General features: G+C 46.8%; 1 protein-coding gene across 1 annotated transcript in view; it reads right to left on the reverse strand.

The window, feature by feature from the left end:
* Nucleotides 1-707: 707 nt before the first annotated feature.
* LOC139056988 (uncharacterized) overlaps nucleotides 708-17650 on the reverse strand; it is a 28679-nt gene continuing 11736 nt past the window's right edge. Inside the window, exons 4-6 of the mRNA XM_070534773.1 lie at nucleotides 15419-15544; nucleotides 2076-2170; nucleotides 708-1465 (exon numbers count right to left, since the gene is read on the reverse strand). Coding sequence (XP_070390874.1) covers nucleotides 1406-1465; nucleotides 2076-2170; nucleotides 15419-15544 — 281 coding nt within the window. The 3' untranslated portion in view covers nucleotides 708-1405. The remainder of the gene's footprint in view (nucleotides 1466-2075; nucleotides 2171-15418; nucleotides 15545-17650) is intronic.

Below are 17650 nucleotides of genomic sequence, written 5' to 3' on the forward strand. Positions count from 1 at the left end.
TGCAAATTGCCTTCGCACACCTATCTTTAACTTTGGATTGGCAAAGCGAATTCTAGAACAAAGTATTTGCCTTGCCAACATTGATTATCTGGGCGACCATTATGTGGCAGCGTTAACAACCGATGGTTCTTCCGAGCTTTTCAGGGCCCTCGCGCCAGCTTCGGATACCAATCCCAACATAAAGAAAATGGTTGTGATGGACCTGTCCTCTGCGCAGGCTGAACACCTTTACCAAGTATTATCGTCCTACAGAGACATATTGGACTTCGCCGATCGCCCTTTAGGCCGGACGCTCGCGGTGAAGCACCGGAATTGTACTGGCGATGCTACGCCTATTCACCGATGACCGCATCCAGTTTCTGCACCTGAACGCAGAGTAATTCAAAGCGAAGTGAGCAGAATGCTAGATAAAAACATCATTGAGCCCTCTGCGAGTCCCTGGCCGTCACCTGTGGCGTTGCTTAAGAAGAAGGACTTCTGTGTAGAATACCATCATCTGAACAACAATAGTAAGAAGGATGCCTACACGCTCCCACGTATAGAGGATGCCCTTGACTGCCTCAATGGTTCCAGCTGTTTCACTTCTGTTTGTATCAGTCGAGGTGGCCAGCGACCAAATCCTCTTTATTGCTGAACGTACAGTGCTTTTATAGTCGTAAGGGGTGTGGCAACCAAGGCGCATATCTAATCTAGGCGAGCACTATGAATCGCCGCGCCAGGCATGGCACGTGCGCCATTCCCGATACAACTTCCCTCCTGTGGAGAATAGATGCCAAGTACTTGGTTGAAATTGCGGTCGTACCGCAGGCGCTGCGGTGGTCACCTATCTCTGGTAGATCGGCGCAATGTAAGAGCCTGCGGCGCCGTTGAGCTCACAATCGGTCCAGTCGTAGTCACGGGCGGCGGCGTCTGCGGAATGTTCTCGGAGCTCACAGACGAGTCTCCAGTTGCACCAGGTGCCGTGGGTTGCAGTGCTTCACACGCTCGTTCGCTCTACCGGTCGTCACATTCGAGGGCTTCTTCCTGGAACAGCTCACCAGTTGGAAGCAGATGCTGTCGGTTGCGACGTAGCACTCTGTTGTCCCCAGTAACTGCTCGATAAGACATCGGTGCAACTGCTTCGGTAACTTGAGCTCGGCGATTCCATGTCTTTTCCTGTACTCTCACGACATCGCTGGTATTGAGAGGTGGTAACGTTATCCCCCGAGTGTCTGCCTGGGCTCGCTTGAATACTGGTATGCTTGGCTGCTGCCTGAAGTCTGGGAGTAGAGTGCGAAGCCACCTGCCCGGCAAGAGTTCACCATCTTCGAGCGGAGTGGATCTGTAGTTGAGCAAACCGAGCCAGAAGTCTTGTTTTCTTTCTTCTGTTTTCTTTAGGATTCTTTTCACAATCTGAACCCCCTTCTCAGCGAGTCCATTTGATCGCGGGAACTCGGGACCCGACGTGACGTGGCTGAAGTCGTACCTGGATGCAAAGAGAGCAAATTCATAAGACGACAACTGCTGCCCATTGTCCGTGTGGACTTCCATAGGAATGCCGTATCTCGAAAAGATGGCGCTCAACTTCTCAATTACGGCACTGGATGTTGTACGGGTCAGCTTCTCCACTTCCGGGAAGTTCGAATGGGCATCAAAACCGACAGGTACGAGCTGCCTCCGTACTGAAAAATGTCAACGCCCACGCGGTACAATGCATGGGCCGGTGTAGGCCTGATCATAAAAGGCTCACTTTGCTGTTTGTACGTATATTTGCGGCAAACTGCACAACTCTGCAACGGGTTTTTGATATCAGAGTTCAGCCCCGGCCAGAACACTAGGCCCCTGGCTCTTGCGTGGCACTTGTTCAAGCCCTTGTGTCTCTCATGAATACGTTCGAGAACTTCCTTTCGCATTGACTTCAGGACTACAACTTTGCTGCCTTAAAATACAATTCATTTAATCAATGAGAGCTCGGACGCGAATGGCTTCATTATTCCCACAATGTCACTGTGGCCATTAATGTAGCGCATCACTGACTGCAAGTCCTGATCATTCGCCGTTGCTTTGGCCAGACGGGCCAGTGTTCTAGCGCTTACCAAGGTTGACATGACTGCAACCGCGTGGACCTCCACATCTTCCGTGTAGTCGGAGTAGTCCTTAGTCGCTGTCCCTGGAGCCCGTGTTAGCATGTCTGCGAGAAAGAATTTCTTTCCTGGTACATAGTGCACTTCAAAATCATAAGCCATTAGCCTCAAGAAAAAATGTTGAAGCCTGTGTGGCATATCACTGATTCCTTTCGCTGCAACACCAAGCAGTGGACGGTGGTCAGTCTCTATAACAGTTTTACGTCCGTATACGAAGTGATGAAATTTTTCACAGCCGAACGTTATCCCCAATGCTTCCTTTTCAATCTGCGAGTACCTGTGCTCCGAGTTCGCCATTACACGCGAGGCATTAGCAACTGGCCGCCAGTTTTCACCGTGGCGCTGTAAAAGTGCAGCCCCCAAACCATTCTTTGATGCATCTGGCACGATATTAGTTTCTCTGGCTGGGTTGAGAATAGCTAGGAGAGGCGGACTGTGAAGCATGTCGCAGATCATCCTCCACTCACTAGCGCGGTTTTCGGTCCACCCGAAGACAGAGTCCTTTTGATGAGGCTGCGAAGAAGCGTAGTACATTCTGCGACATTAGGCAAGTACTTGCTGAAATAATTTGCTACTCCTAGCATTCTGTGGACAGCGGCTTTATCCGTTGGGCATGGAGTCTCCCTCAACGACTGCGTCAACGCTGGGTTAGGCTTTATTCCATCGCGGTTAATGACGTCACGCAAGCATTTAATTTCAGTCACTCCAACCTTGCACTTTTGAGCGTTGTAAGTTAAGCCTGCTTTTTCTGCCACTTGCAGCACTTTCTGCAGGCGCGCATCGTGTTCTTCCTTAGACGAGCCCCATATTAGAATATCATCAATATACACTCTCAAACTTTGACAGCAGTCAAATATTTCGCTCAGGATTTTCTGAAAAGCTTCCGGGGCTGATGAGATTCCGAACGGGAGCCTCAAAAACCGGTAACGCCCGAACGGAGTACCGAACCTGCATATAGTTGCTGTGGAGTCATGCAAAGGTACCTGAGGAAAACGCGCCCTTGCATCGAGGAGCGTGAAGTACTTAGCGCCGGCGAGCTGAGCTTCAATGTCCTCGCGTCTTGGCATCTAATAATACTCTCGCTGTATCCAATCGTTGATACTTCTAGGGTCCATGCAACCCCGTATTTTTCTGTCTTTCTTCCGCACGATAACCAAAGGGCTCACCCAGTCCGTCGGTTTCTGGACCCTCTCAATGATGCCACTTCGCTGCATGCACTCCAGCTCCTCCCTCAGAGGTTCCCTCAGCGCCAAAAGCACCCGCCGAGCTGGCTGGACAACTGGCATCGCATCTTCGCGTAGGACCATTTTATACTGGCGACTCACGCAGCCTGTTCCCTGAAAAAGCTGGCGGAATTTGGTTAGAACGTCCTCACTGCCGCCCGCTGCGGTGCTTCCTTCTTTTACAGCATCCACTGCACGTGACACCAGACCAAGCGACTCGCATGCTAGTAGTCCCAGTATAGCTTGGTTGCCCTTTTTGACCACCAGCCGTTCGCGGTCACTGGTAGCCTTGCCATACCGAAATGTCAAATGACACCACCACTGTATGATTGAAGCACCGAAGAGCTCGGTTTCAAATCTGCTGCCGTCTTGCATCGTCGGTAGATAGAGTAGGGCAGCAAGTTTACCTGGGATCCCGTGTCCACTTTGAAGTTAACCATCTGGTCAACCACTTTCACATGTACTACCCAGTCCGCTCTCGCGTCGATGTTCGAGAATGTCACATCGAGATTGTCGAAGCTGTCTTGCTCCTCGCCAACTTCTCGGATTTGCAGGCCCTTCTTGCAGCAAGCTGCGAAATGGTTAGCACCTCGGCATATGAAACACGTTTTGCCGAACGCAGGGCATCTGCCGGGAATGGCGTGTAAACGATTGCATCTGGCGCATTTCCGAGATTGCTGCTTGTCTTGCATCATTTGCTTATCAGGCTGTGCCGACGGTTCTTTTTGCACCGCATGGTCCGCTTTGTGAACCTGCCCAGACCACTTCATGACCAGCGCCACGTGCTTATCGGGCTGCGCCCAGGCATTGTTTTGCAGCGATGCTGCTTCCTCCGCTTTGCAAATCTGCTCAGCCCTGGCAAGTGTCAGGTCTTTTTCTTTCAGGAGCTTTTCACGCAGTCGTGAGCTACTGGTGCCAAACACTATTTGGCCGCGGATTAAGGAATCAGCTATTGCCGAAAAATTGCAGCTTCTTGCTTGTTTTTTGAAGTCCCGCAAGAAATGCTCGAATGACTCCCCTTCCCTGCCTTGCACTCTGGATCGGAATATGTACCGCTCATAGACTTCATTCTGTTGTTCTTGGCAGTACTCTTGAATTTCTTAACAACGGTAGCATAATCTTGCTTGTTCTCGCCCCCGAGAAAAAGGAAGTTGTTAAATACCTCCAATGCGTCGCCTACGGCAGTGCTGAGCAGCAGTGCTGTTTTGGCAGCCTTGGTTCGGGGCTCTTTTGGCAATTCCGTTGCTTCCAGAAAAAGCTCGAATTACTGCTGGAACAATTCCCAGTTCTTGGCGATATTCCCAGACAACAGTAGTGGTTTAGGAAGCTTCAGCAGTGGCTCCATCGTGTTTCCATCGACGTGAGCTATCCCACTTCTGACACCATGTATCAGTCGACGTGGCCAGCGACCAAATGCTCTTTGTTGCTGAACGTACAGTGCCTTTATAGCCGTAAGAGGTGTGGCAACCAAGGCGCATATCTAATCTAGGCGAGCACGATGAACCGCCGCACCAGGCATGGCACGTGCGTCATTCCCGATACACTGTTGATCTTCTTTCTGGATACGGGCAGATTGGTGTTGACGAGATGGACAGAGAAAATACCGCGTTCATCACCCCTGATGGCCCATACCAAATTAAAGTAATTCAGTTTTGATTATGAAACACACCTGCCAATTTTGAGCGTATGATGGAATCAGTGCTCGAAGGTTTCAAATGGTCCTGCTACTCCGACGACGTCATCGTCTTCTCGCCAACGTTGGACACTCACCTTGAGCGTCTAACAACTATGCTTGGTGTATTTCGAAATCCGATAGCTGCAATTCACTCGTCCAAATGCCGTTTTGGCCACCGTCAAATTACTCTTCTGGGCCATCGCGTAGACGCTTCTGAAGTGCAGCTTGATCCCGACAAAACTGGCACTCTCCGAGACTTTCAGGTTCCCAATAACGCCGCAGACATCCGAAGTTTTGTATCACTATGATCATACTTTCGTCGTTTTGTTACAGATTTTGCGACAATTGCTAGACCCCTCACTACTATTGTGAAGAACGGCGTACAATTCTTGTGGAGCATTTCAGAAGCCGCCGCACTCTCTCACCTGGTCACTCTTCTAACCTCACCACCCTTTCTTGGCCACTGCTCCTACAGAATTGCGTACAGATGCCACTGGTCATGGCGTAGGTGCCGCCTTTGCCCAGCGTCATTGTGGCCAGGATCGCGTTATTGCCCATGCGAGCCGCCTCCTACCACCATGGGAGCGCAACTATTCCATTACGGAACGAGAATGCCTTGCTGTTGTCTGGGCTGTTGCGAAGTTGTGTCCTTACCTATAAGGTCGCCCTTTATCCGTAGTCGCTGACCATCATGCTCTCTGTTGGCGCTCGTAGCTAAAAGATCCTACAGGACGGCATGGTCGATGGGCTTTGAGGCTACAAGATTTATCATATTCCGTGGTCTACAAGTCTGGCCACCTGCACCAAGACGACCGTTTTTAACACTCAGCGGCCAATGCCACTCGACGCCTCTTCGTCCTCCGCGACGGTACTCTGTACCGTCGTAACCTTTATGTGGACGGCTCTGAGTTCCTACTTGACATTCCCAAACCCCTCCGCTCATCTGTTGTAGAAGAGCTTCACGACGTTCCATTGGCAGGATACCTCGGCGTATATCGAACCTGTGATCGCGTACGTCACCGTTTTTTCTGGCCCAACCTTGCCCGTTTCGTAGGTCGTTACGTCGCTGCTTGTGAACTTTGGCAACGACGCTAGAAGGCTTCCCAGCTCCCCTCCGGTTACCTTCAGCCGCTCGACATCGCTGCCCAGCCGTTCCATCGTGTTGGCTTAGACCTTCTCGGCCCATTTCTGGAATCTACATCAGGAAAGAAGTGGGTTGCCGTAGCGGCTGACTACGCGACCCGCTATGCCGTAACCTGCACTCTTCCGACCAGTTGCGCAACTGATGTTGCGGATTACCTCCTGCATAATATAGTTTTGATCCACGGTGCACCGCGTCAATTGCTAACAGACCATGGCCATACTTTCTTAGCTAAAATCATTGACGACATCATGCGTGCCTGCTCAATACAACAGAAATTTACCGCCTCTTACCACCCTCAAACGAGCGGCCTCACTGAGCGTTTGAACCGCACCCTTACAGACATGCTATCCAAATACGTTTCAGACCACCACCCTGACTGGGACCAGGCTCAACCTTACAATATATTTGCGTATAACTCTTTCCGTCTCGAAACGGCTGGCTTTTCGCCTTTTTACCTCTTGTATGGCCGCGAACCCATGCTACCACTGGACACTGTGCTTCCGTTCACCACAGCTTTAACTAGCGCTTATGCCCGGGATGCTATCGCCTATGCTGACCATGCTAGCCAAGTTGCGCGCACTCGTCTACAAGTCTCTCAAGGCAAACAAAAGCAACGCTACGACCCCCGTCACCATGATGTCTATTTTGTGCCCAGCACCTTCGTGCTGCTTAGGGTCACCATCGCGTAAAGTTGGGCTTTGTTAAAAACTGCTTTCCTGCTACACAGGCCCATACCGCGTGCTTCGCCAAGTAACAGCCGTCACCTATGAAATCGCTCTAGCCACGCCCACTACGTCCTCCGCTGTGACAACCAGTCACGCGTCTCAAACCCTGCAACACTCCACGCGCCTTGGATATTTAACAGCACCGGGACGGCGCTTTTGCTGCCGGGGGGTAGCATTACAATGTCGTCGAGCGATTCTCAAGGGACGAGCCGCCGCGAGAACGACGATGAAGTGGGGAAGTGGGTTTGTGCGCGTGGCGCGGGCGAGTGTCGGCCTGGAGGTCTGGCTCCAGTGTAAATAGCCGGTACATAGCCTCTTTCATCTGTTGATCCGCACGTAACAATATATATATATATATATATATATATATATATATATATATATATATATATATATATAAATATACAAGTGGTGAATTGTAACAACAGGTGCGTTTAGCCTGGCGAACAAGGCCGGAAATTGCTCCGCCCGAGCGTCTCGCACAATACCGCTGAAGGGTTTCACCATATGTCCATCAAACCAGTTTCTGTTAAGAATTCGATGAGGAGACGTGAAGTTTCTTTGCGGGCTATAACTGATCACTCGGGAAATATAAGGTGTTGCAGCCGCGCATGCGGAAGGTCCTTGTTTTGCAGATTTTTCAGGAGAGTGTCTCTTTCATCTTGGAATTGCTGGCAGGGCCACAAAATTGCTCAATGTCTCCTGTCTCGATGCATGTCGTACAGTCCGGAGAATGAATTCGCCCCGTTTTAAATAACCAGACCGGTGTATTAGCAGATCCTATCCTTATTCGATATTGAAGTGTGGCTTCCTCTCGGTGCAATCTCTTGGTTACGCAGGGCTTATGTGGTGGAACCCAAAGCGACGCAAGGCGATTTCGAAAGCCAGATTTTTGCACTTGATTACTCTTTGAAGCCTTGATTTAGGAGGATGATAGAGTGCTGCGTATGCAAGCGCATCAGCTTTTTTGTTTCCTGAGATACCAATTTGTGAAGGAATCCACTGAAACTCTGCTGTGAAGCCTCTGTTGTTGAGTTCTTTCACGATGGCTAGTGATTTGCGTGGGAACTTGAGGGGTGGCGAACCATAGTAGAGTTGTTGTAATGCGGGTTTGGAGTCCGTAAGGAGAACCACATTCTGCGGAGGCAAAGTCTTTAGTTTGTGCAGAGCAGAAGCTATTGCTACGCCTTCCACAACTGTCGACTAGGCTGTACAGTCCAGACGGCCAGACCACTTATATCTTAGAGAGGGAATATAGAATGCAGCTGCACAGCGGTCTTCGTCTTGCTTGACAGAGCCATCTGTGTATACTTGTAGGTGATTCGGATTAATCGTGTTCAGGTGTTCCAGGACTAATGACTTGGCTTCTGCAGATGGAATGCAGCTCTTTGATTGCAGTCGTGGTACACTTAAGTTTCATGTGATGTCCTCGAATGTCCAGGGTGGTTCCGTTCTTTCCCTCTGTCTCGAGCAGCGCAATTCTAATACGCGAAGCGTGTTAAATGCTGCATAAAAATGTGAGCGCGGCCTGTTAGCTATACGTCGTAAGAGGGCTCTACCGGGCGTAGACTCACTCAATCGTAGGAGCTGGATCATCAGAGCCTGGGAAGCCTGAAGTCGTAGAGGGCGTGACTCAGCTTCGTAGAGCACTTTCTTGTTTGACGCTGGCTGAGGGACTCCAAGGAAATGTAGGATACCTTTTCTGGGGATGACTTCTAAGCGCTAGTATTGGCTATCTGAGGGTGACATCAGGGGTAGCTGATACAGGATTCGACTGGTAACCAACGCTTTATGTAGTCGTAGCATCGACGTCGGGTGGTTGCCCCAGCGTATGCCAGCGACTCGCTTGAGCACATGTAGCCTTGGTGACGATGACGCCACAACGTGGTCAACACCGCGGAGCCAGAGTAGCCTGTGGTCTAAGGTAACGCCCAGAAATCGGGCGTTGGTGACTTGTCGAGTCTGGTATCCGTCCAAATTCAGCGTTAAGCCTGTAGATTTTCTTTTCACTCCAGGAAATAGTACGATTGATGATTTCTCTACTGATAGTGATAGTCCAATCGTTGCCAAGTGGCCCTGAATGGCTTTTACAGCTCCCTGGGCTATTCGTGCGAGGCGGCGTTGCTGGTAGCCGGAAATCCATATGCAGATATCATCGGCATATATAGATATCTTCACTGGTGTTCGATGGTTTAGTACTCTTGGGAGGCTACTCATGTCAATGTTAAACAATAAGGGAGATAAAACACTCCCCTGTGGCACACCGCGAAATATACGTATTTCATCGCACAAAGTGTCGCCAAGACGAACTCTGATACGACGATCATTGAGCAACGTATGTATGAAGTGCAAGAGATGACCCGGGAGGCCTATAAGTTGCAACTGGCTGATGATGGCTCTTTGAGACACGTAGTCGTAAGCCTTAGAAACATCCATTGAAACAGCAAGTCTCGACAGGCCATCCGCACTGCAATGTTCTATGTGGCTTAGCAGGTCCAGCACATTGTCTTGAGCGCTTAGACGCTGCCGAAACCCAGTCATGCACGATGGTAGTTTTCGACCCTGCTCGACATACCAAGTGAGTCTTGTGCACGCCATCTTCTTCATTAGCTTCGCTGCACACGAGGTCAGCGATACCGGTCTGCATGAGTCTAGAGCGGCAGGATTCTTTCCAAGCTTCAGAACCGGTACCACCCATGCTACCTTCCATAAAATTCAATATTCATTTATTTCTCAAAGACAAAAAGGCCGGGGACAAAAAGCTGCCTTGAAGCTGCTTGACGGGGTCCGGGGCCTATTTACATAATGGCAGCAGTGTAGGGAGAAAAGGACAATTTGACAAACATCATGAATCAAGGAACAATGCAGAAGAAGAAGTATTTTAATGATTTGAAAATGTAAAGAGGACGGCCGGACAATGGAGCATCTGGCCTGCCACTCTACGTAAGGGAAGGGGAAGAGGGGAAGAAAAATGGTCACAATGGGGATGATGATGGGAGGAAAGAGGTGAAGGACACATTACACAACTGGTATCACAAGCGTGAGTCCAGGCCCGTGTCACGTGAAAGTGCACGCATTGTCTCTGTCGTCTGCCAACTCTTTGGCCATGCGCCTAGCAAGAGGTCCTCTGACAGTGGTCCATTGTGCAAATGTCTCAATGTACCTGCCATTGTCAGTCTTTCGCGCGCATACTCAGGGCACACCACGAGGACATGTTCTATAGTCTCTACAGCGCCACACACTGAAGAGTCCGGGGAGTCTGTCCGTCCAATAATGTGCAAATATTTGCGCGTGAAGGCGACGCCTTATCGCAGCCTGTGTGTCAGGCATGTATGAGGGCGTGGAATTCAATGCAGAATAGGAAATTTCCAGTCGGGATCCAGCCTTTTAAGGCGGGCGTGACGAGCGTCTGGCTGGGCCCAGTATCTTCTCGTCGCACTCCTCTATAATTCCGACAGGAGGCATGCGATGCCCTGTCTGGAGAATGCCACTACAGTTCGCAGGCCGTTGCTGAGGGTGCGCCTTGCGGCAGCATCGGCCATCTCATTACCGTTGAGCCCACAGTGTCCCGGTATCCATTGGAACACTATGCGGTGGTGTTTTTCTTGGGCGCATGAAAGTAGCTCTGTGATCTGCAGTGCCAGAACCTGATATGCGGTGTGGCGCAGGAAGGATCCCAAAATTTGCAGCGCGGGTTTTGAGTCCGTGAAAATGCACCACTCTTGAGGTCTTTCCCCGCAGATGTGGCGAATCGCTTCCCGAATAGCCACAAGCTCTGCAGCGGTTCATGTAGAATTATGGTCTAGTATGAAACCTGGAGTCATCTGTTGGGCTGGTATCACCACAGCTGCTGGCGATGCCATAGGTGACGCGGAGCCGTCTGTGTAAACATGAACATATGTCTGGTATTCTGACCAGATGTACGCGAGAGCAAGTTGTTGTAGTCCACTGACGGGAACCAATGATTTCTTTAGTATGCCGGGGACATGTACGCATACGGAAGGTTCAACCATAACCCATGGTGGTTTGACGTATGGAAGGGCATAGCCTGATGTTATGTGGGGTAGATGGCAGCGGAGTGCACTTGCGAAACTGCTGTCTGGCCGCTCATGTAGAAGCGACGTCAATGGATGGCAATGGTATTGTGTCAGTAAGCGTAAATACACACGAAGTGGTTCGTGGAACAGGTATATCGGTAATGGGCATACGTGGGCTTCCTCAACTGTGCCTTTGTTGGAGGCACGTCATGGCAACCCGATGAATATTTTGAGTGCCTGCGCTTGGATGCTCTCTAATGTCCATAAGCAGGAAATGCTCAAGTTTGAGAGTATCGGAAGGCTGTATTGAATGTAGCCTGCGAAAAAATACTGATAAAGTCTTCCGTGGGGCCCCATTTTATGCCTGTTGCGAAGCGAAGAACATGGCAAAATAGATTACGTTTTTGCTTCAACATATTAACATGCCTCGTGCATGACAAACAGCGGTCAATGATAACGCTCAAGAATCTGTGGTGGGAGACATAAGGTATTATGACACCGTTAATGGAGATTGGGTAGCGGCAGACGGATTTGCGCGTGAATGCAATAACATCACATTTCTCGGCAGCTAAGCGCAAACCCTGACGCCGTATGTATCGTGAAGGAGAATTTCAATTAAACTTAATGCAATACAAAGTAAAAATTCAAATATACAATGCACTGAGAAGTAACAAAAAAGCATAATACAGCGTTATAGCAGAAACAGAAGGAGTAAAACGTAATTGCATTTCAACATTACGACATAATATACCAAGTTCAAACAATACATAGCAGCATTTCTTTTTATACAATCGAAAAAAAACATTATTAGCCTAATTTGGGTTTGAACCCACCATGTACATGCTCAAAAAATTGCTGAACAATTATTTTTCTGTTTAGGGTTATATTTTCTTTGTACCATTTGTTTGTGTTAAGGGTGTTTGGAACCAGGAAATACCACATTTGGGAGCCATACGTCGTGCGAAATCGGGGTAGATGTCATTTCTCTTTGCGTCTGGTGCTTGTATGAGTGTGCGTTCGAGACACCGATGTGAGTTGGATTATGAACTTAGCCCGAGGCAAGCTGAAGTTATTCAAGGCGCGAAGAATGGTAAATGACACTAGATGATGAATGGGAGATATTCCATGTTTAATAAACAGTGGTCTGGTGTGAGCTAGGTAATCTGAGGCAGAAACTATGCGGATAGCTTTTTTTGCGGAAGTAGTAGTTGGTTTAGATGCACGCGAGCCGCAGTTCCCCACACACGATGGCAGTAGTTTATTTGAGAGTGAAATAATGAATGATATATTAATTTTTAACTTTCACGGGAAACAAGTCGCGACCTCGTGAGAGAGCTCCTACAGATTTCGACAAGCTCAAAGAAAGATGACGGAAGTGATCAGCCCATTTAAGATGTTCGTCAAATATTACGCTAAGAGATTTATATTTACTTACGATTTCGATAGCGTAGTCTCCAATAAGCAGTAGGATTGATATGGTTACTTTCCGATTTATCGAACGAAAAACAACCGCCTTTGTTTTATTATGATTAACCTTTAAACTGTTTACATGTGACCAGTTATGGAGGTTTTCCAATATGACGTTCGCTTCAAAGAGGAGTTCATTCGATGAGTTTCCAGATAAAAATAAACTAGTGTCGTCGGCATATATTATAAATTCCGCCTTCTTGGAAATATGGACCAGACCGTTTATATATACGTTAAAGAGGAACGGACCTAAGATACTGCCCTGCGGTACTGCACATCTTATATACTCAAAAGTGCAGCTACAACCATCAACACATACGGATTGCTGCCGTTTTTCAAGGTATGACTTTATCAACTTAAGCGGATTTGCTCTTATACCGTATGCATAAGGTTTATCTAAAAGAATGTTATGATTAATGCAGTCAAATGCTTTGCTGAAATCGTCAAAAATGCCTAATGTTAGAAGTTTATTTTCAATGTTTTGCAAAATTAGTTCTTTTTGTTTAAGTAGCGCAGATTCCGTACATAAGCCTTAACTAGAGCCAAATTAGGAATCTCTAAGAAGGCGATTATCGTTAAATTAAATTTCCAAAAGCTTAAGCAAAATTTTTTCTAGCGGTTTCGAGAAAATTGTCAGTATCGATATTGTACGATAGTTGCCCATGTCTTGTGTCGTCCCAGATTTATGGATAACAATCACTTTGGCTAGTTTTAGCCTGTATGGGAAGGCAGATGAAGATATCGATAGGTTAAATATATACGATTAGTGAGGTGCAAGAAGGTCAGCTACAGATTTTACTGGTTTCACTGACAGACCATCTGCGTCAAGGCTGGAGCTATTCTTTAAGGCCATTAGTGTAGCAAAAACTTCGGATGGGTGCGTAGGGTGAAGAAAAAAGGAGTCAGGTGTCTGTACAGAAATTAGGCAGGTAGCATCTTTGTTGCAGTCTGTTTTAGGGAGAGCAATAAAATGTTTGTTAAAGCTATCCGCTAGTTCAGTACCCATTAAGGTTACACCGTTCATTGTAAGACCTCCTATAGAATTGGAGGGCTTGGGCATGTTAAGGACGCGTTTATTGATTTAGAAACTATTTTTGCATCACAGCGGCCGTCCTTCTCAAATATATTCGTACGCGCCTACGCGCCTTCCGCAACTGGCTGTTTTATTTCTGAACTGTTTGAAGGCAGTCAGATCGGCCAAATCTCGGCTGGATAAAAATTTTTGAAACATCTTGTCTTTCTTTTTTATCTGTTTATAAAGAGACGGCGTAATCCATGGTTTTCTCTTTTTTTTTATTAGCGCTTTGTGGACCACGGGAAACATGCACCGTATGTTTCACGAAATTTATTTACAAATATATTGTACGCGTCATCTGCAATGTTATTAGTATAAATTTCGGACCAGTCAGCACTGCTTATCATGTCTCTGAATTTATTAAGATTTGTGTCAATAATTGACTGATAGGTAGTAAGGACTTTTCTAGTGAAAGTTGAAAGTTTTTGTACAACCTACACAAAATTGGACAGTGGTCGCTAAGGTCGGACGAGATTGTACCAGCGTATTCGGCAGTAGTGCCTGCAGTCACGACGTATAAATCTATAGTTGTCTGGCTGGAAGCCGTAATTCTTGTGGGAGACACTATTACGTTTGTAAAACCATTGGATTCAATTATGTTGGCAAGACTAAGTGACGTGTAATTATCTTCAGCTATATTTATATTGAAATCGCCACCCATGACCACAATATAACGGTTACAGAACGGAATTCTAGAAATTTGTTTGCATAATTGAGAAACTGGTCACTGTTCCCGCTCGGGGGCCTATACACTACCGATAAGATTTGATGGTTATAGCGTAATGTGAGAATTTCATAGTCATTTGTTATAACTGTAAATTCATCAACAAGCTCGAATGCGTAACAAGATTTATTATAAACTGCCAGGCCGCCCCCGCGGGTCCCTCTGTTCAAGAAAAAGCGCGAGAATGAGTTCATCGAAATGAGATCATTTTCTTGTGCGCACCATGTTTCAGTAATCATAAAACAATCAAATGATACCGGAAGATTATGTATCAGCTGATCTAGTTGTTCGTGTTTATGCCTAATTGAGTGAATGTTTAAATGCAACGCTGAGAACAAGCCTTTCTTTTTCATACTAGATCCGAGTTCACAGGGGCAAACATGTTCAAAATACCGATTGACTGTCATCAAGAAACGATACGAAGAATAAAGTACGTGACCATACGGAGAATGGTTGGCAAACGCAACATGTGCAACTGCAAGGCCGAGTTCTTGCTGACATATGCAGATATCCCTGGAACATTAACAATCACCACGTGGGACTGTTAATTTGTACGATATAAACTTGGGCAATCAAACTGGATGCTTCATCATGACTGAAGCTGTTTAGTGCCACAACCTTAAGCACGGGGACACAACAACGTAACACGGCGCAATTCATTTTGGGTTTAATATACTCACAAGGGATGTACGAGGGTATGACAAAACTTCTACAGAATAAACATGTCGTACTGCAAGTGCGCTTGGTTTCAGAAGCATAGACATGCGACATATTTTCAAACGTTACCATTTCTGAGCCAGTGAAACCCCTACTCAAAATTTGCCCGATGCTGGGCATAGTGGAATCCATCATCCATCATCATGGTGGATTATGGTAGTGGGTGGCATGGTGGGTGCTGGGTGACATGGTGGTTGCTGGGCGAGACGGTGGGTGATGGGTGGCACGGTGGGCACTGGGTTGGATATCATTGTGGGCGCAGCACGTCAAAGGCAAGTTGGGTGATGAATTGAAGGAGCAGCCGTTGCTATTCGGAAGCTCATGACGGGCTATCTTTATGTGATGTTGAGTCTTGTGAAGTGTATAGTCTGTATATACATGTTGCCAAGAGGCGGCTATTTTCATGCCATAACGAATCAATCTGTAAAGCACCATACTACGTAGCATATCATCACACTTTATTGAAAAAGCATCACTGGACTTGTACTGTATTTACTTTTCCACTCACTTGTCCTGGCGTCCTGCTTGTGTAAAAGAAAGCTCCAAAGGTGCTTTCGCAGGGAAGCAAGGTGGTTCTCCGGATGTGGTGCAGGTGGCATCATTGGATGGTAACTTATGTATTTCTCCAGGCAGTCTAAAAGAAGAGTGCAATAAATATATAAGTAAATTGTTTTTCCAATGATTCCTAGCAATAAGTGAATGAAGGAAATCTGCTCTAATCACTTCAAAAAAAGTTTCAGATAACAAAATGCAGCAAATGTCACACACAAACATGCTACCCAGGGCGCAAGCCAGCACAGGTTTATTTGCAGTGAGAATGCATACACATGCATCACATTGTTTTGCAGATTTACATGAAATTTTTGTATGTTTTTTGCCAAAGCCACGCCTCTTCTCATCTGGAGGTTGGGTTAACTGCAAAATTTAGACACATGGGAGCTGTACTCAAAGCCTTATGGTGTGGATATTTGACTTCTGATTTTGCATAATTTGTCTGCTCTTCGACCACTCAAATTCCTGTCAAATTCGGAGAGCCACAATTTGGTTACGCTATCTCTAACGCATGCAGGAGAGCTGCAACGTGCAAGCTGTCTAGTTTGTCCATTCTATCATTTGTTAGCTTTATTGTTGCTCGCGCAGTTGGTGAGGAAGTCGTAACTTTAGCATTTGCCATATAGGCATAAAAGATTTCATGTAAAAGCTGTATAATGGCTGGCTTGCAAGCTTTATTTAGCTGCAAATGATGGTAACTAATGTTTTAAAGTGAAGATTTTTTTGCCTCTTCTCCCAACATTATGGGCGCTGCAGCTGCTATGGTCTTGTGATGCGTGCCTTTGGATTTCTTGCAACATTACCAGATGGCGCTCACCTCTGCACATCCTGACCGGCGCTGCTGCCCCAGCATTTCACCGTTAGTGTGTATTGCACGTGCTGTGCTCGTTTTAATTTCTATGCGAGAAAAATGCAGATGCTGGACTGTGATAGTGTAAACATTAGAATCGTCCTTAGTCTGAAGAGAGCGCTTTGAGCTGGAATCTCAACAGTGTGTTGGCCATGTATGTAGAAGGAGCCCATTAACACGCGCCAGCAAGGTGTGCACTCGACGTCGAGGACACCCAGACTTGAAAGAAGTGTCACACAGAACAGGAGCGTCTTCGCTATGCAGTGAAATGTAGTGCAGACCACGAACTTATGTATACATTGTATACATACAATTACAATACCTAATTGAAGTATGCACAGCCTCATAATTCAATCAAAGTTTAATATTTCTGCCATGATGCGGTGAGCCATGTGAGGCAATGACAACGCTCAATTCCCTCTCAGAGATTATGAACAATGACTTGCAACAACGCCTCAAGCAAACACATCTCCCTGTGTGTTCTGTGGACTATGCAGACAAACAGAAGTGGTGCATGCAAGGTAACGCTTAACATCAACTCGCCACTTTTGTATTGGTCTAAACGCTGAAAAAATTACAAACATGCTGCTAACATCACCGTTAATTATTTTCAATCAAAGCAAACAATGTGTGCTTCGTGTACATCGATTCTCACAGTGCATGGGATCTGCCATTTTTTTTTCTACATTTCAATCTCCATTTTGCTACTTTGCTAAGCTAACCTACATCTTCAACTTAAAAAAAGCCTAAAGAAGCATCTTAACGTAATACAGAGCAATATTTCATGCTCGTCTGTTTAAAAAAAAACATATTTCTGTAGGAAATGAAATCTTCGGCAGTGTTGATGCGACTACAAGAGTACCTGGTACTTTGATCCATAAAACAATTGAGTCTTGGCAGCAGAATGCCAGTTACAGCCACACTATGCAGTTCTTTCTAATCCAGGCTGGCGGAAAGCGCTGGAATTCCGCATGATGCCCTGCACCTTGCTTTTCTTGGCACCGACGAGATGCATGAAAATTTTAGGATGCTTTGCGTAGAAGAAGATCAGCTATGCAGATCAGAGCGTACATGCGACTAATGTACGAGGTGCTTTCTTTGTGTAGCAGTTCTTTCCTCATTCTTATGCTTAAATAAAATGAGATCACTGAAAGTATGCCGAAAGTGCTGATAGGCCATGTCTTACAATCTTCAATAACCAGAACATGTAAAATCATGAATTAGGAAGGAACAGCGCCAACTAAGACGAACACAAGAGGGGAGAACGACACAGGACAAGCGCATGTAAAATCAGGACATGTAAAATGTAAAGCGCATGTAAGCGCATGTAAACAGGAC

This window comes from Dermacentor albipictus, chromosome 3 (assembly GCF_038994185.2).
Source record: "Dermacentor albipictus isolate Rhodes 1998 colony chromosome 3, USDA_Dalb.pri_finalv2, whole genome shotgun sequence".
Taxonomy (NCBI): domain Eukaryota; kingdom Metazoa; phylum Arthropoda; class Arachnida; order Ixodida; family Ixodidae; genus Dermacentor; species Dermacentor albipictus.